Consider the following 23,426-nt stretch of genomic DNA (forward strand, 5'->3'; position numbering starts at 1 on the left):
TCCCTCTGCTCATACCTTCTCCAACCTATCTCCTGATTCTGCCTCCTCAACCCTCCTCTCTTCCCTTTCTGCATCCTTTGACTCTCTATGTCCCCTATCCTCCAGGCCGGCTCGGTCCTCCCCTCCCGCTCCGTGGCTCGACGACTCATTGCGAGCTCACAGAACAGGGCTCCGGGCAGCCGAGCGGAAATGGAGGAAAACTCGCCTCCCTGCGGACCTGGCATCCTTTCACTCCCTCCTCTCTACATTTTCCTCCTCTGTCTCTGCTGCTAAAGCCACTTTCTACCACTAAATTCCAAGCATCTGCCTCTAACCCTAGGAAGCTCTTTGCCACCTTCTCCTCCCTCCTGAATCCTCCTCCCCCTCCCCCTCCTCCCTCTCTGCAGATGACTTCGTCAACCATTTTGAAAAGAAGGTCGACGACATCCGATCCTCGTTTGCTAAGTCAAACGACACCGCTGGTTCTGCTCACACTGCCCTACCCTGTGCTCTGACCTCTTTCTCCCTCTCTCTCCAGATGAAATCTCGCTTCTTGTGACGGCCGGCCGCCCAACAACCTGCCCGCTTGACCCTATCCCTCCTCTCTTCTCCAGACCATTTCCGAGACCTTCTCCCTTACCTCACCTCGCTCATCAACTCATCCCTGACCGCTGGCTACGTCCCTTCCGTCTTCAAGAGAGCGAGAGTTGCACCCCTTCTGAAAAAACCTACACTCGATCCCTCCGATGTCAACAACTACAGACCAGTATCCCTTCTTTCTTTTCTCTCCAAAACTCCTAGTCCTTGGCCAGCTCTCCCGCTATCTCTCTCAGAATGACCTTCTTGATCCAAATCAGTCAGTCATTCAACTGAGACTGCTCTTCTCTGTATCACGGAGGCGCTCCGCACTGCTAAAGCTAACTCTCTCTCCTCTGCTCTCATCCTTCTAGACCTATCGGCTGCCTTCGATACTGTGAACCATCAGATCCTCCTCTCCACCCTCTCCGAGTTGGGCATCTCCGGCGCGGCCCACGCTTGGATTGCGTCCTACCTGACAGGTCGCTCCTACCAGGTGGCGTGGCGAGAATCTGTCTCCTAGCCACGCGCTCTCACCACTGGTGTCCCCCAGGGCTCTGTTCTAGGCCCTCTCCTATTCTCGCTATACACCAAGTCACTTGGCTCTGTCATAACCTCACATGGTCTCTCCTATCATTGCTATGCAGACGACACACAATTAATCTTCTCCTTTCCCCCGTCTGATGACCAGGTGGCGAATCGCATCTCTGCATGTCTGGCAGACATATCAGTGTGGATGACGGATCACCACCTCAAGCTGAACCTCGGCAAGACGGAGCTGCTCTTCCTCCCGGGGAAGGACTGCCCGTTCCATGATCTCGCCATCACCTTTGACAACTCCATTGTGTCCTCCTCCCAGAGCGCTAAGAACCTTGGCGTGATCCTGGACAACACCCTGTCGTTCTCAACTAACATCATGGCGGTGGCCCGTTCCTGTAGGTTCATGCTCTACAACATCCGCAGAGTAAGACCCTGCCTCACACAGGAAGCGGCGCAGATCCTAATCCAGGCACTTGTCATCTCCCGTCTGGATTACTGCAACTCGCTGTTGGCTGGGCTCCCTGCCTGTGCCATCAAACCCCTACAACTCATCCAGAACGCCGCAGCCCGTCTGGTGTTCAACCTTCCCAAGTTCTCTCACGTCACCCCGCTCCTCCGCTCTCTCCACTGGCTTCCAGTTGAAGCTCGCATCCGCTACAAGACCATGGTGCTTGCCTACGGAGCTGTGAGGGGAACGGCACCGCAGTACCTCCAGGCTCTGATCAGGCCCTACACCCAAACAAGGGCACTGCGTTCATCCACCTCTGGCCTGCTCGCCTCCCTACCACTGAGGAAGTACAGTTCCCGCTCAGCCCAGTCAAAACTGTTCGCTGCTCTGGCCCCCAATGGTGGAACAAACTCCCTCACGACGCCAGGACAGCGGAGTCAATCACCACCTTCCGGAGACACCTGAAACCCCACCTCTTCAAGGAATACCTAGGATAGGATAAGTAATCCTTCTCACCCCCCCTTAAATGATTTAGATGCACTATTGTAAAGTGGCTGTTCCACTGGATGTCAGAAGGTGAATTCACCAATTTGTAAGTCGCTCTGGATAAGAGCGTCTGCTAAATGACTTAAATGTAAATGTAAAATCCTACAATGTGACTCTGGATTTGTTTTCCTCATTGTCGGTCATAGTTGAAGTGTAGTGGGAGAACTTGCACAATTGGTGGCCGACTAAATACTTTTTGCCCCATTGTATATTCATGTCTCATTCATCTCCAAAAGAAAAATGGATATTTCTTCCACTTTGAAGTATTTTGTATAGATTGTTAAAATATACAATTAAATTCATTTTTATTCCCACTTTGTAATACAATCAAATGTGAAAAAGTCCAAGGGAGGTGTGTGTGTGTCAGTGTGTGTGATGCGTCTGAGCTCCCTCATATGGGCAGGTGCAGAAAAGGTAGGGTCATTGATCACGTAGTGACCCTAATCCCCTGCAATAACATCTTCAGCAGATAAACAGCTATTAAGGATAGCTACTGTCATTTCCATCCAAATGAACAGGCCCGGGCCCAGCTGGGAGCGCTAGGCTACGCTAAAAGACAGCTTCATTAACAGAGTGGAACGCACCAGAGCACTAAATGCTTCATAGCCCCCACTAAAACGTGATGGGAGAGAGATAGAGAAGACAGACTGGCGCAGTCGTTACCCTTCTCCTTTTCCATTCTCTCCATCAGAGGGAAATGCTCTTCTTTTCCCCTACTATTTGCTCTAACTTTCTCTCCCCACTTTCCATTTGTTTTATTGCCAATTTCACATAATTTGTCACCCCCAATGTCTTAATTCAGTCTTAACCCCCCTTCCTCCCCTCACATCCTCTTCTCTCCCTCCCTGACAGTGTTATTTTAAAAGCTCACCCTTCCTGTGCTCCCTATCCACCTCCCTTTCTTTTGCTCTTTGTAATCCCTCTCATTAGTGTCAGTGTATCGCTGGCACTCCCCATGTCTCCCCCCTTCTTCCCACCTCCCTCCTTGCCCGCAACCCAATCAATTTATAAGAATTTGTTCTTAACTGACTTGCCTAGTAAAATAAAATAAATACATTTCCCAATGACTGATGTCACTTTGCTGACATCAGCGAAAACAAAAAAGTGTCCACCATCAAGTACTTAGGGAGAGAGGGGACCCGGCAGCCCGCCAAGAGACACATCATGATTAGAGAGGACACAACTGTGCTACTGCCAACCATCACCTTAAAACACCCCCGCTCTGCAAACACACACTCAAGTGCACTCAAAGCTGGCAGATCTAGAAGTACATCAGTGAGTGCTCATTCAGACATTACGTCAGTCATATCATTCAGAAGGGTCTCTCACTGTAATTAGAGTAACCTTCACAAAATGTACGCTAAGGGTGACAGAATAGTCACTCACTGCGTGTGTAGTTAATAACAGAGCCTGGGCTTCAAGTCTTACCCAAAAACCTAGCCTGTGTGTGTCTAAGCCAGTCAGCCCGGTCCTCTAAACCCAGTAGTCAGTCCCATCAGTAGTGAACATACTGCCCCAGAGGAGCGCTCTGGTAAACTGGAGCCAGTCACTGATGAAGCTGCAGCCAACCCCTTTACACACACATTCAGAAAGATGAAGAGGAGTGTGTTGGACACAGTGGACGCATTTACGGGACACCGTTTTTTTTTAATGAAAAAATATTCACACCCCTATACACAATATTCTGACACACACACACAGACACTTAACAAGCAGACAGCTCTTCCGCTACATCATAATTCAGCAGTCCCCTCCCCTTCCCATCAGTTAAACAACCGTGTGCCAAATTTAGAGGAAAGGAAATATTTCTGCTAAATTAGTTATGCTAATTACAGAGCAGTTCTCAGGGGAGAGCAGCGCTAAATGGCTTTAAATGATTTGCGCCTGGAAAGAGGTGCAGGGAACACAATCAACAACAACAAAAACAACAACACCCAGAACCCGCCCTGCAACAGCAGCAGCAACCTGCTAATATAATTAAGGAAGTGCACCACAGCAGCTAGCCAACCACGTGCCTTATCAGCCCCCAGCTGAACCCCATCGGCCAATAGGGAGGGCGATACGGAGACATTATTATCTAGGTACTCTTAGCTCTAAGACTAACTGAACTGTGCTGCCTGCTTGAGTGAAAGGAGGTGGGTCTTGGTGTGTGTTTGCGCAGTGGATATTGCATGTCTATATCGTAACTTCAATTAAAAATGTGATTAATTGTGATTACATCAACATTTGAGGATTCACAGTATTCAACACACACTTATTTTCAGTCCTTCTCAGATGTGCAGCTGGGAGCTGTGGCCAGTTTATGTCTTAATTAGCACGTGGCCACAACACCCAGCTGGTGCACACTAAAACACCAACTTTCCACACCATCAGAGAGAGCATGGCATCCTCTCTTCTTCAAAGAAGTAATGAGACCTAATGTAGCCTAAGCTACTGAAAATAGGCCTTTTCCACGATGAAATCATGACAGGAGAGTTTAATTAATATTAAAATAGAACTTACTGAAGGGACATACCGTATAGGTCTATAGAGATAATCAGCCAACTCACACACCAGTAAAGCACCCGTCAATCAAAGCCACCAGCAAATATTTCTCCTTTCCTGAAAACATTAAAAAACCTTGGCCTACCTTTCCAGAAGTAGGCCATAAGATGATGAGTTGACAAGGAAAGTATGAAGCGGACAGCTATGCTATAGTATGAAGACGAAATTGGCCATCATCAAAATAGCAACAAATACACACGTCCTCAGCCTATTTATCAGCGACGCTGATCAGAGGGGGAGTGTTGGAAAGACGTTTTACTGTGAGGAACTATTATAATTTGAATGGATGTAAAAACAAACTAAAAAAAAAGGACTTTGTTGACGAAAAGCTGGGCACTAAATAATAAGTTCATAAGATAGTGTAAGTGCAATTCCTCAAGAATATCTAAAGATTGAATGATTTTCTTACAAATATCTTCTTAAGAAGTTTGTTGCTAGGCAATAAATTTAGCTAGCTAGCAATCGGGTACTTCTGCGCGCACACACACACAAAGCTCCGTCAACATTAATAGGACAAAGAAACTAGACACATGCTCAAAGTGAGTAAATGATAGTATGATAAACCAAAAATGTGTTTCTCATAAGTGTAGCAGGTTGTGAAATCTGCAAATAGCTCTAGCTGGGCCACTCAAGGACATGCAGAGACTTGTCCCAAAGCCACTCCTGCTTTGTCTTGGCTGTGTGCTTAGTGTCTTGTCCTGTTAGGTGAACTTTTGCCCCAGTCGGAGGTCCTGAGCACGTCGGAGCAGGTTTTCATCAAGGATCGCTCTGTACTTTGCTCTGTTCATCTTTCCCTCGTTCCTGACTAGTCTCCCAGTCCCTGCATCTGAAAAACATCCATATACTGCCACCACGCTTCACTGTAGGGATGGTGCCAGGTTTCCTCCAGACGCTTGGCAATTAGGCCAAGGAGTTCAATCTTGGTTTCATCAGACCAGAGAATCTTGTTTCTCATTGTCTGAGAGTCATTTAGGTGCCTTTTGGCAAACTCCAAGATGGCTATCATGTGCCATTTACTGAGGAGTGGCTTCCGTCTGGCTACTCTACCATAAAGGCCTGATTGGTAGAGTGCTGCAGAGATGGTTGTCCTTCTGGTAGGTTCTCCCTTCTCCACAGAGGAACTCCAGAGCTCTGTCAGAGCGACCATCAGTTTCTTGGTCACCTCCCTGACCAAGGCCCTTCTCCCCCGATTGATCAGTTTGGCCAGGCAGCCAGCTCTTCTTAGAGTATTGGTTGTTACAAACTTTTTCCATTTAATAATTATGGAGACCACTGTGTTCTTGGGGACCTTCAATGCTGCAGAAATCTTTTGGTACCCTTCCCCAGATCTGTGCCTTGACACAATCCTGTCTCGGAGCTCTATGGAACATTCCTTTAACCTCATGGCTTGGCATGCACTGTCAACTGTGGGACCTTATATAGACGGGTGTGTGCATTTCCAAATCATGTCCAACCAATGTAATTTACCACAGGTGGACTCCAAACAAGTTGTATAAACATCTCAAGGATGATCAATATAAACAGGATGCACCTGAGCTCAATTTCAAGTCTCATAGCAAAGGGTCTGAATACTTATGTAAATGTGATATCAGTTTTCAATTTTTTTAATACATTTTCAAAAATGTCTAAAAACCAGTTTTTGCTTCATCATTACAGGGTAGTGTGTATTGATTGATGAGGAAAAAAACTACTTAATAAATTTTACCATGAGCCCGTCCTCCCCAATTAAGGTACCACCAACACCCCCCCCCCCCCCCCCCCCACACACACTTGCTGCTGCTACTCTGCTCTTTATAATAAGACTAAGAATATCCATCATGATACCTAGTCACTTTACCCTGCCTTCATGTACTTATCTACCTCAAAATACCTCGTACACCTGCATATTGATCTACTACCTGTACATAGCACCATTCTTCTGCACTTTATGTTATTCCTCACGTTAATTACCATTTCATTTTGTATTATTATTTCTTAACTCTGCATCGTTGGGAAATGTTCTTAAGCAAGCATTCCACTGTAAAGTCTACACCAGTTTTATTTGGCGCATGTGATAAATACAGTGACTTAGTACCTGAAGTTAGGAGCAGAGGCCCACTCCAGAGCCAGACAAGCCAGGTCCACAGCTGCATAGACCAGCAGGAAGAAGATGGTTACAATGCTGGCGATGGTGTTCAACTTCCCTGTGAACAACACCAACTATAGATGGAGAAAAGAGAAGAGTAAAACTGTGATTAATGTTTCATTGACAAGAGCGAGAAAAAGGACAGAGGGAAGGAATAGTTTCTCCTCTGACCTCCCCAATGCTAAGTCAGTCTACCTAGTTGACCCCGAGAGGCTCTTTTACAAAAGCATTAATTAGCTATTAACTGAGCCCTCAGCCACAGGCCAGCATGGGCAAATGATGGGCCTGCCAGTGCACCACTCAATCATCTGTGTGAGAGATCAGGTCATTCGTCTTCATGCTGTATGCCCAGTCCATGTAACGTGTACATGATACTGCAACATTTCCCTATATTTTTTCTACTCACCCCTCGCTCCCTCCATCCATTGCTCCCTTTCTCTCGTCTGAGATTGTTTAACATGGAGTGAGATTAGATTATCGTTCGTGTCATCAGTGTATCATTGAAATAGCTGAGAGCGAAAGAGAGAGCGTGCGAGGGATAGAAAGAGGGCCAGGACTAGTGACTCAATGAGCTCTGATACAGGCTAACGATTTCCTCTAATTACTCCCCCACTCCAGCAGAGAAACGGAGCGAGGGATGAGAGAGGAAGAGAAAGACAAGCCATTTAGCCTTTCTCACTTCTTGAAGAGTATCTGACTGGCCAATCATTAACAGAGCTCTCTCCTCTTTACCCTCCCATCTCTTGCCTCCACTCTCACCCCTGGTCTCCCTTTCTTGTTAAGTCTTGGCCATTTCTCAGTAATCTCAAATTACTTCCCTTTCTCCTCTCTCAATCCATCTTTCCTTCATCTGAACTGATCAGATTATTGAGCATGTGAAATTAGACCTAATCTATCCTCTGTGTCTTACCTGTACTAGGAACCAGGATAGGAGGACAGACACCCAGGGGTTCCCATTGTCTTACCTGTACTAGGAACCAGGATAGGAGGACAGACACCCAGGGGTTCCCATTGTCTTACCTGTACTAGGAACCAGGATAGGAGGACAGACACCCAGGGGTTCCCATTGTCTTACCTGTACTAGGAACCAGGATAGGAGGACAGACACCCAGGGGTTCCCATTGTCTTACCTGTACTAGGAACCAGGATAGGAGGACAGACACCCAGGGGTTCCCATTGCCAGATGTCTTCTTAGCTGGAGACAACACCGTGCCTGCAGAGAGTGAGAGCATATGTGAGAGCAAGAGGGAGGTCGAGAAGGAGCAAAACGGAGGGGATTAAAGTTAAGGACCACATTTCACAGTTAATACATGAAATTAATTAAATTAGGAGACTTTCAACTCAAATCAATGCAGCCAAGAACAGGGGATGGAGAAAGGAAAGAAAGGCAAAAGACAAAGCAGAGTTTTAAACTGGGTGAGATGAGGTGTGTTACACTATATTAGCCAGTGGGTGTAGGAGAGTGACAAGGTGATGCCGCATGCAGCAGGTATGAATGACACACACATGATAAGAACTTCATTTGAAGTTAGACACCTTTAATCAAACAGTCAACTAGGCAAAGACAAAAAAACAACTAAAATCTATTTTTAACCCCTGAAAAGCATTGCTAGCAATCCAGAGCTGAGTCATTGTCAGTTTGGTTCAGTATGGTTTTGAGTCATCTCCCCTGCTCCAGCTGCCCACTCCACGGGAACCCTGCTTAATATCACTATTCATCTCCCCTATCCACACACAACGCCAGTGAAAGGAGAGACAGAAGAAGCTATAAAGAAAAATAATGAGGGAGAGAACAAGAGAGAAGAGGACATGGGTGTACCCACCAAACAGGTCGTCCCGTGCCAGAGCGTAGAGGATGCGAGAGGCCCCTATCAGGTTACTCATGGCAGCAGACATGGTGGAGGAGTATACACCAACGGTCACCAACGGGTTCCACACATTAATGTCCCGCAGGAAACTGTAGTCCCTCTGGAGGAGAATACTGAGAGAGAAATCAGATTATTATACACAATTCAAATTAAAACACATGTTACCTATGAAGAGTGAATGGTAACACGCAAACAAACATCGACATGAATAGGCGCAAGAGGAAAGGGGTGAGACAGTGGGTGAAAGAAAGACCGATGTTCCGACTGTATTTGCCGTGTGTTATCTTAATACTTGAATAAGAGATGGAGAGAAAAATCAGAGAGAAAATGGACACCCCTCTGATTGTGCCCTGCCTCAATCCACCCCTTTCCCACACAATGGAGCTGTAGAAATCAAAATCAGTAAAGCAAGTCTGCTCCTCCCCACCACTCTTCACTCACCATATCTCCCTCAACCACTATTTCCTCCTTCTCAACCTACTAACACCCCCCCCCCCAATTCCACCAGGTCTTTCTACCCCTCTCAATCTCTCTCACTCCCCCTGGCTGCCCACCAGTGTCTCTTCTCCCCTCCCCTCACTTCTCCCCGTCCCCTTCTCCCTCTCTGCCCACCAGTGTCTCTTCTCTCCGTCCCCTTCTCCCACTCTGCCCACCCGTGTCTCTTCTCCCCTGCCCACCCCCTTCTCCCCGTCCCCTTCTCTCTCTGCCCACCCGTGTCTCTTCTCCCTGTCCCCTTCTCCCTCTCTGCCCACCCGTGTCTCTTCTCTCCGTCCCCTTCTCCCTCTCTGCCCACCCGTGTCTCTTCTCTCCGTCCCCTTCTCCCTCTCTGCCCACCCGTGTCTCTTCTCTCCGTCCCCTTCTCCCTCTCTGCCCACCCGTGTCTCTTCTCTCCGTCCCCTTCTCCCTCTCTGCCCACCCGTGTCTCTTCTCCCCGTCCCCGTCTCCCTCTCTGCCCACCCGTGTCTCTTCTCCCCGTCCCCGTCTCCCTCTCTGCCCACCCGTGTCTCTTCTCCCCGTCCCCGTCTCCCTCTCTGCCCACCCGTGTCTCTTCTCCCCGTCCCCTTCTCCCTCTCTGCCCACCCGTGTCTCTTCTCCCCGTCCCCTTCTCCCTCTCTGCCCACCCGTGTCTCTTCTCCCCGTCCCCTTCTCCCTCTCTGCCCACCCGTGTCTCTTCTCCCCGTCCCCTTCTCCCTCTGCCCACCCGTGTCTCTTCTCTCCGTCCCCTTCTCCCTCTGCCCACCCGTGTCTCTTCTCTCCGTCCCCTTCTCCCTCTCTGCCCACCCGTGTCTCTTCTCTCCGTCCCCTTCTCCCTCTCTGCCCACCCGTGTCTCTTCTCTCCGTCCCCTTCTCCCTCTCTGCCCACCCGTGTCTCTTCTCTCCGTCCCCTTCTCCCTCTCTGCCCACCCGTGTCTCTTCTCTCCGTCTCCCCCTTCTCCCTCTCTGCCCACCCGTGTCTCTTCTCTCCGTCCCCTTCTCCCTCTCTGCCCACCCGTGTCTCTTCTCCCCGTCCCCTTCTCCCTCTCTGCCCACCCGTGTCTCTTCTCCCCGTCCCCTTCTCCCTCTCAGCCCACCCGTGTCTCTTCTCCCTGTCCCCTTCTCCCTCTCTGCCCACCCGTCTCTTCTCTCCGTCCCCTTCTCCCTCTCTGCCCACCCGTGTCTCTTCTCTCCGTCCCCTTCTCCCTCTCTGCCCACCCGTGTCTCTTCTCCCTGTCCCCTTCTCCCTCTCTGCCCACCCGTGTCTCTTCTCCCTGTCCCCTTCTCCCTCTCCGCCCACCAGTGTCCATTCCCTCGCTCCCCACCCAAGTGTCTATTCTCTCGCTCCCCCTCTCTGCCCACTACTGTGTCCATTCTCCCTCACTCTCCACTGTAATTAAGACTCCCGTCACGTTCTTTCAGGTCGTCTAGTTTTAATACTTATCATCATGGCCCAATTAAATATTGTTCCGTCCAGCCACACATCTGAACACCATTTTTTCACACTGAAACCCAGATAGAGCCACACACGATAATTTAATATCTCCCCCGAAAATTAGGAAATGCCAATGATTGGTTTGTGCGTGTTAGTTGATGTGTGTGTGCGATTGTTCGTCTGGGTTATGAGTCGGGTGCCGCAGTAAAATGTTTGAGCCATTGCTTTAATCAGGCTCTCTGACATATGCTTAATAGTGATTCACTTTCAACGGTCCTTTCCATGAGCAATACACACACACACAGAATAGCAAAAAAAATAACACCCATTTGAGTGTATGCTCGTGTGTTGGTTAGATCATTGAAAGTGACTGTTTTGTGTGTGTGTGTCTGTGTAATGGAGCTGGTCAGTGCTATGGCCTTGTTATTAATCCTTGTGACGTGTGGCAGGTGCTGTATAAATCTGAACGGGCTTGACATTTTCAAATCTGCACTCAAAAACAAAGCCATCATAAAGAGGTGACAGCCATGCAGAGAGAGCAGAGGAGAGAATAAGTGCATTTGTGTGTGTTCATGCACAGTTGGGTACTTTCATATGGTCATTTTTATTAACATGTCTGTGTAGGCTATGCATTTGTAGAAGCATGTGTGTATACGGTTGTTTTTGAGTGTGTCCGTCCTGGTGTCCCCTCCATCCCATAATGTAGATTATTGATCGGATCATGAAGCTGGAATGAGCTCTGCCATGGAAATAAAGAACAGAACGAAGTAAAGCACCTGACAGCAGAAAATAGGTTTTTTAAGAGGGGAATGCAGTTAAATGAGTGAAAGAGCCTGGAGAGATTGGACGCTCATTCTCATTCCACACCTCATCTGCTCTTTCCCTCATTTGTTGATCCCCTCAATCATACTCTTATTTGTTTATTCATACATTCATGTTCTTTTGCCATTTTTTTTTAAAATTACGCTTCCTAACCAACTACAGAGGGGAGGCAAGCAGATAGGGCCATACAGAGAGAGGGCCATACAGAGAGAGGGCCATACAGAGAGAGAATGTGTGATGGTTAAGTGCTCCCTGGGGGCTAGGCTGTGGCTGAGGAGTATAAAATGGGATCAATAGCTAACTAGGCCTGCAGAGCTCCTCTCCCTCTCTCATTCACTCACTACCACTCTCATTCTGTCTCTACTTCACCCCTCTCCTATTCTCTGGCTACATTCTCTTTCCTGATACTAGGTTTATGTGGTTTAGTTATGAGGGTCTCCATTAGCTGTTGCTCATGCAGCAGCTACTCTTCCTGGGGTCCACAGGATTACAGAGGACATGGGCAACATAAGAACCTTCCCCAGCTCTACCTGTGTGATGGCAGTGACAGGACCAGTTGTAGTAAGGGTAGGAGGGTGAAGTCCACCAGCAGACAAGACTGCTTTCACCACGCTACTGCCATGGGAAGAGAGACAGACAGAGAGGGAACAAGAGATAGAGAGACAGCAAGCAAATAATGTGAGGATAGACAGAGAGAGCTAAGGACAGGCACTCTGCAGTGGGGTGATTGCAAGGGAACAGAGGTATGAGACAGAGGGAGAGCAGACAGAGAATGTTGGACTTGTTGCCTCACAATGTCTGGACAAGAGACTAGTACTACGAGCCAGCGAGAGAGAGTGTGTGTGTGTGTGTGTGTGGGGGGGGGGGCATGAGAGAGACAGTACAACATTCTCTCACACACACTAATAAAAGCAATATGGGGGGCTAAAAAGCAGAAGAAAAAGCAAAGAGATAGCAGAGACTTGAGGGACTACACAGCTTCCCCCCACACACACACATCAGGCTGCATGTTGGAGATAGCAGAGACTTGCGGGACTACACAGCTTCCCCCCACACACACACATCAGGCTGCATGTTGGAGATAGCAGAGACTTGCGGGACTACACAGCTTCCCCACACACACACACACCAGGCTGCATGTTGGAGATGGCAGAGACTTGCGGGACTACACAGCTTCCCCACACACACACACACCAGGCTGCATGTTGGAGATGGCAGAGACTTGCGGGACTACACAGCTTCCCCACACACACACCAGGCTGCATGTTGGAGATAGCAGAGACTTGCGGGACTACACAGCTTCCCCACACACACACACACCAGGCTGCATGTTGGAGATAGCAGAGACTTGCGGGACTACACAGCTTCCCCACACACACACACACACCAGGCTGCATGTTGGAGATAGCAGAGACTTGCAGGACTACACAGCTTCCCCACACACACACACATCAGGCTGCATGTTGGAGATAGCAGAGACTTGCGGGACTACACAGCTTCCCCACACACACACACACCAGGCTGCATGTTGGAGATGGCAGAGACTTGCGGGACTACACAGCTTCCCCACACACACACACACCAGGCTGCATGTTGGAGATAGCAGAGACTTGCAGGACTACACAGCTTCCCCACACACACACACACCAGGCTGCATGTTGGAGATGGCAGAGACTTGCGGGACTACACAGCTTCCCCACACACACACCAAGCTGCATGTTGGAGATAGCAGAGACTTGCGGGACTACACAGCTTCCCCACACACACACCAGGCTGCATGTTGGATATAGCAGAGACTTGCGGGACTACACAGCTTCCCCACACACACACCAAGCTGCATGTTGGAGATAGCAGAGACTTGCGGGACTACACAGCTTCCCCACACACACACCAGGCTGCATGTTGGAGATAGCAGAGACTTGCGGGACTACACAGCTTCCCCACACACACACACACCAGGCTGCATGTTGGAGATAGCAGAGACTTGCAGGACTACACAGCTTCCCCACACACACACACACCAGGCTGCATGTTGGAGATGGCAGAGACTTGCGGGACTACACAGCTTCCCCACACACACACCAAGCTGCATGTTGGAGATAGCAGAGACTTGCGGGACTACACAGCTTCCCCACACACACACCAGGCTGCATGTTGGAGATAGCAGAGACTTGCGGGACTACACAGCTTCCCCACACACACACACACACACACCAGGCTGCATGTTGGAGATGGCAGAGACTTGCGGGACTACACAGCTTCCCCACACACCAAGCTGCATGTTGGAGATAGCAGAGACTTGCGGGACTACACAGCTTCCCCACACACACACACACACACCAGGCTGCATGTTGGAGATGGCAGAGACTTGCGGGACTACACAGCTTCCCCCACACACACACCAGGCTGCATGTTGGAGATAGCAGAGACTTGCGGGACTACACAGCTTCCCCACACACACACACCAGGCTGCATGTTGGAGATAGCAGAGACTTGCGGGACTACACAGCTTCCCCACACACCAAGCTGCATGTTGGAGATAGCAGAGACTTGCGGGACTACACAGCTTCCCCACACACACACCAGGCTGCATGTTGGAGATCCCAGAGACTTGCGGGACTACACAGCTTCCCCACACACACCAGGCTGCATGTTGGAGATAGCAGAGACTTGCGGGACTACACAGCTTCCCCACACACACACACACACACACACCAGGCTGCATGTTGGAGATAGCAGAACAAAATGACTACATTTATTTAGTCAGTAATAAATACATAAGCTTCAATAGCAGGATGGGATTAGCCAACAGGTCACTGACAATACACACAGGTGCACACACACACCAAAGACACACACATTCACCACACACACACACTACAATGCCACTCATCCATAGAGGAGATAGAGATACACAAACACGCTGCAGTTAGTCATACACAAACACACACCAAAGCACACTCCTTCAGGAAATGAACACACACCCACCCACCCTCTCTCTTCACTTACCCAGAGAAAGACAGTAAGATACACACACAGTAAGTGGAGTGTATCTTGGGGGATTGGGCAGGACTTGGCTGTGAGGGGTTGGAGACTTGGCAGTGTCACCACTGGCTACCCTGTCACACAGGGTTAACAGACTTCTCATCTCTGGGCGCTCGACCTTCCTCCTCCATCATCATATTTTACATTGGGCTCCTATACGCTTCTCAGAACCATCTAGAACACATACACACTCTGTAAATATGCACCTGTAACCTATTCAGGTATGCATCAGGTGTCAATCTCCCAAAAGGAAACAACTGTAGATCTGAAAACCCTTTCTTAATCTCCCTGACATCCACTAAGTGAACACAATGTCTTTACCAAGAACGCAGAATAACTAGTTGAAGAGGAGAGCAATTTATTTGGGCTTTATTCAAAGGTTATACCGTTTCTGTATCAGTAAGGCCCAGGCAGCCCAATTCTGATCTTTTTCCAACTAATTGGTCTTTAAACCTATCAGATATGAAAAAAATCTGATGTGAAAAGATCAATTAGCGGGAAAAAGATCAGAATTGGGCTGCCTGGGTAAACGCAGCCTAAGAAACCTCTTGACCTCTGAAACACATAGGGAGCTCCTCATCTTGTGAGATGGTGTGACCGCCACCTGTTGGATATTTTGGGATACTGCTACCATGTTAATCCATTTCTGACTAACAAAAGGGGAATAACATCTAACTCAAAAAGCTTCTAGTTGTTCCTCTTCAGTGAGAATCACTGACCCAGACCGGCCTTCAACTGCTTTCCCGTCAACGATATGTTGTTGCTATGGCAATGCTTGGCGACGATGGGGGTGTTTGGCATTTAGCAATGTCTCGATGTGACGTTGACTGATGGCTTTAATACACATTCTTCCTATTTAATCTCAGTAATCTATTTAGTCTGTTTCTTAATGACATGAACCGGGACGGTGGTGACAGGTTTACTTTAAAAGTTAATATCAGAAATATGATACAAGTTTTTCCTTTGGTGACAGATGCACGAGCAACATGGGTTTTTCTGGAAAAGTGACTTGAATAGGAAAAACTTTGGGCTCTTTTTGGATCCTACAACTGACAGCCACATGTTACTTTCAACAACAAAAAAACATGGCATATTGTTGATAGACATAACCTGTGACCATTGTGACAAGGGTGTAACTGTTTCGTAATGTAAATTGGCATTTATGAAGTTTACCTCTAGTCAAGGATGTTATACAGCCCTTCTGGTGAGTGAGGTTATAATCAATGTGGAATTCCCTGGCCAGAAAAAAGTTTGTTTCCAGTAACAGGCAAGATGAAGTGGTGCTTTAGCCCTGGTCAGGTTCCCATCATCCTCTTCAACGCATTACTATACTCTATGTACTACTGGAGGAGCAGTCAGCGTGTTTTCACATGTGCAGTAACTATTAAGACAGTTCAGTAAAAGGTTTAGATATGGTTGAGACCCCATCAAGTACTATAAAAGGACCTTGGAGGCAGTATCATTCATACATTTCCTCCATTCAGTCGAACTACCTAAGACCAATAAAGTCACACTCCACTGCATGCCAGGCCCTGTCCAACATAAAGAAAGCAACACTAAACCACAGCAGATAAAGATACAGCTAGATAACTGAACCTACTGGAGAAATAAATGCATTCTTATTATCCTGTTGTTCATATCCTGAAGTATGGATCGAAATATACTCTGAATTTCCTCAAAGTGTAAAAACGCACATGTGCCTCTACGAGTCCTGAATGCCACTTCCCTCATGATCTAGATTGTGTAGAAACCAACCACCTAGGATATCATGACCCGATGGGTCTCATCAACCACTACAGTATCCATCCCGGAACACGTTTACATGCACACAGTATTCCAGATAGTAGCACATATCCTGCTTGAGGTCTTATTCGGGATAAGCTGTTTACATGTACTTTTGATATCCCTGAACCCATGAATATTCCTCATTTAAGGTCATATGGGTTAAATGGAATAGTAAGTGAAATGTAGAGACTATCTGTAGGTCTATAACCTCACATGTAGAGTACTATAATATTAACTCCTGTAGAATTATGCATTTCTTGTAGCAGGCCAAAAATTAGAACAAATGTTAATTGTGTCTTGAGAACAGGAGTTGAGAAATAGGATGTGTCTTTCAGCATCTCTTGAGAAAATGTGAAAGTACGTGCAAGTTATCTTTTGCACTTATGCAAAGCAGACAGTATTTCAACCAGATAAAATATACACCCAAGAAGAACTGAAGTCTTATCAGAAACAGTTCATCGTTTTCTCAGTTTTTCATTTCCATAAAACCAGTCAAACTGATGACATTTGGACATCATTCCACTGTTCTGGAGTTATTGCATTTTCTCCCCGGTCCCTAAATGAAACAGACAACTTCACCGTGTTAACTGGATTATACTGCAATTCATTCTAATCGATGAAATACATTCTGGTGAGCAATACTTATTTTGGTCTTCTGGGCAACCAGTTATGACAGAAAAGAAGCTATAGTTGACAAATGGCCTACCAAGTGCTGAAAATTATATAAGCAGAAACATATCTAAATTAGGGGTGAAAGTGAGCTATACCGTCCAGTAGACTATGGTGTATCAGCAAAATACATTCTTATGGAATTATGGTGGATGGAACTGTGCAGGTAGAGCCTACTTTTTAAGTCATTTGTTTGATAATCAGATGAAAAAGAATAATCACAACACCCATGATAAGTGAAACTAAGCCTGCGCAGACAGCGAAACAACAGTAAACAGGAGAAGATATTTACATGCCACAGTATCCCATCTAAGATCTGCATATCCCAGGCATCTTCTCCGGGTTTCTCATAACCGGGATAAAAGCTTTTTTAGGGTTATTGTAAAAGGGATATGATGTTTAACTCAAAAAACAAAATACTTGAGTATCCCGAATAACGAGATATTTGTGGGCATGTAAACATGGTCAATGAATTAGTACATTTCTAGCTGCTAATGTCTGATCTACTCTTACTTCCTCATACCACTTCTCGTTTCTATTTGTGGGGTAAAATGTCACATGACTACTTCCACAACTCATCTATGAATGCCCCGGACACACAAACGTTTTGTTGTTCTATCCTCGTGTGAACCTAAAATTGATTTCCATTCAAAATCCAATTTTCCCTAACATCTTACCCTAATTGTAACTTTAACCCTAAAACATAAGCTTAAAATAGCCTTTGTTCTCATGGGGATGTGGGAAATGTCCCCACGAGGGGACATTATTCTTGTTTTACTATCCTTGTGGGGACTTTAGGTCTATAGATAGAAGAACCAAACCACCCACACTTCATGGGAACAGGGTCTCATTGCCTCCATTGAAGCAGCCCTCTCGTGAGGTCATGTGATTAGCAGGTGGTGCCAATTTGAAAAGGTGAAAGGTTAATTTCACACTCAAACACACACTAAGATTAGCCTACAACTACCACTAACCACTGTTTCAAATGAAAACATTAATGACTACAACACCACAACTACATCAATTTCAGGAGGGGAAACGGTAAAACAGGCAGAGGGGAGGACAGGGAGGAGTATAATTTATGGCTGTATTGATTTCCAATGCTCCTTTATGGTCCTTTTATGTCAGTTTAGCACTTTGGCAACACTTGCTTCAGTGCCACATCAATACTGCACACTGGCACTGAGCTAGAGACGGGAGTGTGAGTGAGAGAACGTGTGTGAGTAGGAGAGAGAATGTGAGTCGTTCATTGAGTGCAAATTTGAGACGAGTTTGAATTGGATCGGGTGTGCGCACCTGTATGTGAACATACAGTACACTCGGAAAGTATTCAGACCCCTTGACTTTTTCCACAGTTACGTTAAAGCCTTATTCTAAAATGGATTAAATAAAAACATTTCCTCATTAATCTATACAATACCCCATAATGACAGTGAAAAAAGTATTCATTACATTTTAAATGGTTGGCATGAAAGAAAATTGTGTGAATTAGACCATTTATCAAGAGAACATCCCTCGTCATCCCTACTGCCTCTGATCGACTCACTAAACACGTTTCATTTGTTAATGATGTCGGTGTTGGAGTGTGCCCCTGGCGATCTGTACATTTAAAAAATAAAAGAAAATGGTGCCACCTGGTTTGCTTCATAAGGAATTTGAAAAGATGTATACTTTACCTTTAACTTCTGATACTAAAGTGTATTTTAGCAATTACATTTACCTTTGATACTTAAGTATATTTAAAACCAAATACTTTCACTCAAGTAGTATTTTTCTGGGTGACTTTTACTTGAGACCTTTTCGATTAAGGCATCTTTACTTTGATGCAGACCTTTGGAACATCTACACCTTCACAATATATCCAGTATTTATTTTAGACAGGTCTAACGAAGCATGATATGAAGAAAATGTAGTCTATTTCAGAAGAACTGAATAGCATACTCGGAGTTGTCCTTCGGTCCTGATCTGGCAATGCAAAATGTCTTTAGGCGACAAGTTCATTTCGCTGACAAGATTTGCTTAGAACGCATTATTTTATAGTATGTTGAATACAATGGAACAGAATAAAATAGACTGGAGGAAGTGCGCACATGCGGCTATTTTGTGTTGAGCGGTTAACAAAGAAATAGGTATTCCTATATGCTTAATTTAGAGTTATTAATGTAACTTTAGTTGTTCGAACAACTGTTGGGCTATAGGTTTTGATCTTTTATACATTGTAAGGCTGCATGACGCGACTAATGATGATTTGAAAAAAGTTGCTTGAAAGGCATGAGCTCGGCTTTGTTTTTTTTTGTCCAGGCTGTACACTACATCAGTCACTCATTCACAATTTGATGCCTAGAATTTCATGGCGGCATCCCCTTTGTGTGGCCGTAGGCCCATGGGCTAGGCTACATGAGGTGTGCGACTGATTTTTTTTAAAGTCACACAAAAAAAAGAGCATTGTTTCTTATGCTGGGCATCATTCCCAAGAGACATAATTCACAAGTGATAGGATAATATTGTCACTATTCTTGATTGAATCTTGTCTTTACATATACTAAATAATGTATATGTGTGAAATTTGATTTAGAATGGACCATTATCATGCACCTGTATTGACACAGGGTCAGCGGGGAAAAAAATACATGTCATCTACAGTGCCTTGCAAAAGTATTCATGCCCCTTGGCATTTTTCCAATTTTGTTGCATTACAACCTGTAATTTAAATAGATTTTTATTTGGATTTCATGTAATGGACATACACAAAATAGTCCAAATTAATTTTCATCATAGGTACACTTCAACTATGACAGACAAAATGAGGAAAAAAATCCAGATTATCACATTGTAGGATTTAATGAATTTGCAAATTATGGTGGAAAATAAGTATTTGGTCACCTACAAACAAGCAAGATTTCTGGCTCTCACAGACCTGTAACAACTTCTTTAAGAGGCTCCTCTGTCCTCCACTTGTTACCTGTATTAATGCCACCTGTTTGAACTTGTTATCAGTATAAAAGACACCTGTCCACAACCTCAAACAATCACACTCCAAACTCAACTATGGCCAAGACCAAAGAGCTGTCAAAGGATATCAGAAAAAAATTGTAGACCTGCACCAGGCTGGGAAGACTGAATCTGCAATAGGTAAGCAGCTTGGTTTGAAGAAATCAACTGTGGAAGCAATTAATAGGAAATGGAAGACATACAAGACCACTGCTAGTCTCCCTCGATCTGGGGCTCCACGCAAGATCTCACCCCGTGGGGTCAAAATGATCACAAGAACGGTGAGCAAAAATCCCAGAACCACACGGGGGGACCTAGTGAATGACCTGGGACCAAAGTAATAAAGCCTACCATCAGTAACACACTACGCCGCCAGGGACTCAAATCCTGCAGTGCCAGACGTGTCCCCCTGCTTAAGCCAGTACATGTCCAGGCCCGTCTGAAGTTTGCTAGAGAGCAAAGGATGATCCAGAAGAAGATTGGGAGAATGTCATATGGTCAGATGAAACCAAAATATAACTTTTTGGTAAAAACTCAAGTTGTCGTATTTGGAGAACAAAGAATGCTGAGTTGCATCCAAAGAACACCATACCTACTGTGAAGCATGGGGGTGGAAACATCTTGCTTTGGGGCTGTTTTTCTGCAAAGGGACCAGGACGACTGATCCGTGTAAAGGAAAGAATAAAATGGGGCCATGTACCGTGAGATTTTGAGTGAAAACCTCCTTCCATCAGCAAGGGCATTGAAGATGAAACGTGGCTGGGTCTTTCAGCATGACAATGATCCCAAACACACCGCCCGGGCAACGAAGTAGTGGCTTCGTAAGAAGCATTTCAAGGTCCTGGAGTGGCCTAGTCAGTCTCCAGATCTCAACCCCATAGAAAATCTTTGGAGGGAGTTGAAAATCCGTGTTGCCCAGCAACAGTCCCAAAACATCACTGCTCTAGAGGAGATCTGCATGGAGGAATGAGCCAAAAAAACAGCCAGTGTGTGGAAACCTTGTGAAGACTTACAGAAAACATTTGACCTATGTTATATACCCTTTGTTGGCATTGACAAAGTATTGAGAAACTTTTGTTATTGACCGAATACTTATTTTCCATCATAATTTGCAAATACATTCATTAAAAATCCTACAATGTGATTTTCTGGATATTTCTTTCTCATTTTGTCTGTCATAGTTGAAGTGCACCTATGATGAAAATTACAGGCTGACTAAATACTTTTTCCCCCCAGTGTGTGTAATATATATATGTTCCGAAAGGCCCCAGAGTCTGCAACATCACCAAGCAAGCGGCACCATGAAGACCAAGGAGCTCTCCAAACAGGTCAGGTACAAAGTTGTGGAGACGTACAGATCAGGGTTTGGTTACAAAAACATATCCAAAACTTTGAACATTCCACAGAGCACCATTAAATCCATTATTAAAAAATGGAAAGAATATGGCACAACAAACCTGCCAAGAGAGGGCCACCCACCAAAACTTACAGACCAGGCAAGGAGGGCATTAATGAGAGGCAACAAAGAGACCAAAGAAAACCCTAAAGGAGCTGCAAAGCTCCACAGCGGAGATTAAGCTGTACACTCCACAGAGCTGGGCTTTACGGAAGAGTGGCCAGAAAAAAGCCATTGCTTAAAGAAAGAAATAAGCAAACACGTTTGGTGTTCTCCAAAAGGCATGTGGGAGACTCCCCAAACATATGGAAGAAGGTACTCTGGTCAGATGAGACTAAAATGTAGCTTTTTGGCCATCAAGGAAAACACTATGTCTGGCGCAAACCCAACACCTCTCACCACCACAAGAACGCCATCAAGCTGTGGGGATGTTTTTCCCCATTGGCAGGCACTGGGAAACTGGTCAGATTTGAAGGAATGATGGATGATACAGGGAAATTCTTGAGTAAAACCGTTTTTTTTTTTTTTTACCTTTATTTAACCAGGCAAGTCAGTTAAGAACAAATTCTTATTTTCAATGACGGCCTGGGAACAGTGGGTTAACTGCCTGTTCAGGGGCAGAACGACAGATTTGTATATTTGTATGTCAGCTCGGGGGTTTGAACTCTCAACCTTCCGGTTACTAGTCCAACGCTCTAACAACTAGGCTACACTGCCGCCCTAGAGATTTGGGACTGTGTTGGCGGTTCACCTTCCAGCATGACAATGACCCTAAGCATACTGCTAAAGCAACACTCGCGTGGTTTAAGGGGAAACATTTAAATGTATTGGAATAGTCTAGCCAAAGCCAATATATCAATCCAATTGAGAATCTGTGGTATGACTTAAAGACTGCTGTACACCAGCGGAGCCAAACCAACTTGAAGGAGCGGGAGTGGTTTTGCCTTGAAAAAGGGACAAAAATCTCAGTGGCTAGATGTGCCAAGCTTATAGAGAGATACCCCAAGAGACTCAAAGCTGTAATTGCTGCAAAAGGTGGCTCTATAAAGTATTGACTTTGGGTGGGGGTGAATAGTTATACACGCTCAAGTTCAGTTTGTCTTAATTTCTTGTTCGTTTCACAAATAACAACAATGTATTTTCAAAGTGGTAGGCATGTTGTGTAAATCAAATGATACAAATCTATTTTAATTCCAGATTGTTAGGCAACAAAATAGGAAAAATGCCAAAGGGGGTTAATACCTTTGCAAGCCACTGTATGCACTTAAAATAGCAAACTGAGGACACTTATGCCCGTGGTTTATTTTCATGCCAGCCAGGTAGGCTATACTCCTTTTGTAAAGATAAGTAACATGCTTCATTTTAAGAAAGCTTAGAAATAAATATAGTAGGCCTAGCATATAGAAAGCTGATCCTCCTATTTTTAGTAGAGGCCATCACTTTTTTCTCACGCAATTGCATAGCCTATTGAAATGTTGCACAACATGAGCTCATGGGCTCTCATGAAGTGTGATTACATTTTTGAATACATTTGCATTGATGTCAGAGTGATTAGACGGATAGAGTGCTGAGTACCAGGCAGTTGGCAAGTTTGGTAGGCTACTAATGACCATCAGCAGCATTACAGCATGGAGAAGCCTAATTACCGTGACTAAACACGTGGAATTTGACTGCCTTCATGACACATGACCGCCTGTGTGGTGGAAATACTGTCACAGCAATAGTCCTAGACATGATTTGGGAAGGCACGCCTGTCTATATAAAAGGTCCCACAGTTGACTGTGCATGTCAGAGCAAAACCAAACCATGAGATCAAAGGAAATTGTCTGTAAAACTCAGAGACAGTATTGTGTTGAGTTACCGATCTGGGGAAGGGTACCAAAACATTTCTGAAGCATTGAAGGTCCCCAAGAACATGGTGGCCTCTGTCATTCCTAAATGGAAGAAGTTTGAAACCACCAAGACTATTCCTAGAGCTGGCCGTTTGGACAAAATTAGCAATTGGGGATGAAGGGCCTTGGGCAAGGAGGTGACCGAGAACCCGATGGTCACTCTGAAAGAGCTCCTCGTTCCTCTGGAGATGGTTGTCCTTCTGGAAGGTTCTCCCATCTCTGCAACACTCCGCCCATCAGGCCTTTATGGTAGAGTAGCCAGACGGAAGCCACTCAGTTAAAGGCACCTGA

At 45.8% G+C, this 23,426-nt stretch overlaps 1 protein-coding gene across 1 annotated transcript in view; it reads right to left on the reverse strand.

Moving 5' to 3' along the window:
• LOC135546590 (solute carrier family 12 member 9-like) overlaps window positions 1-23,426 on the reverse strand; it is a 55,673-nt gene that overhangs the window by 23,909 nt on the left and 8,338 nt on the right. The window contains exons 7-9 of the mRNA XM_064975152.1: window positions 8,582-8,739; window positions 7,889-7,971; window positions 6,708-6,832 (exon numbers count right to left, since the gene is read on the reverse strand). Of these exons, the coding sequence (XP_064831224.1) occupies window positions 6,708-6,832; window positions 7,889-7,971; window positions 8,582-8,739 (366 nt within the window). The remainder of the gene's footprint in view (window positions 1-6,707; window positions 6,833-7,888; window positions 7,972-8,581; window positions 8,740-23,426) is intronic.

Source organism: Oncorhynchus masou, chromosome 9 (genome assembly GCF_036934945.1).
Source record: "Oncorhynchus masou masou isolate Uvic2021 chromosome 9, UVic_Omas_1.1, whole genome shotgun sequence".
NCBI classification, from domain to species: Eukaryota; Metazoa; Chordata; class Actinopteri; order Salmoniformes; family Salmonidae; genus Oncorhynchus; species Oncorhynchus masou.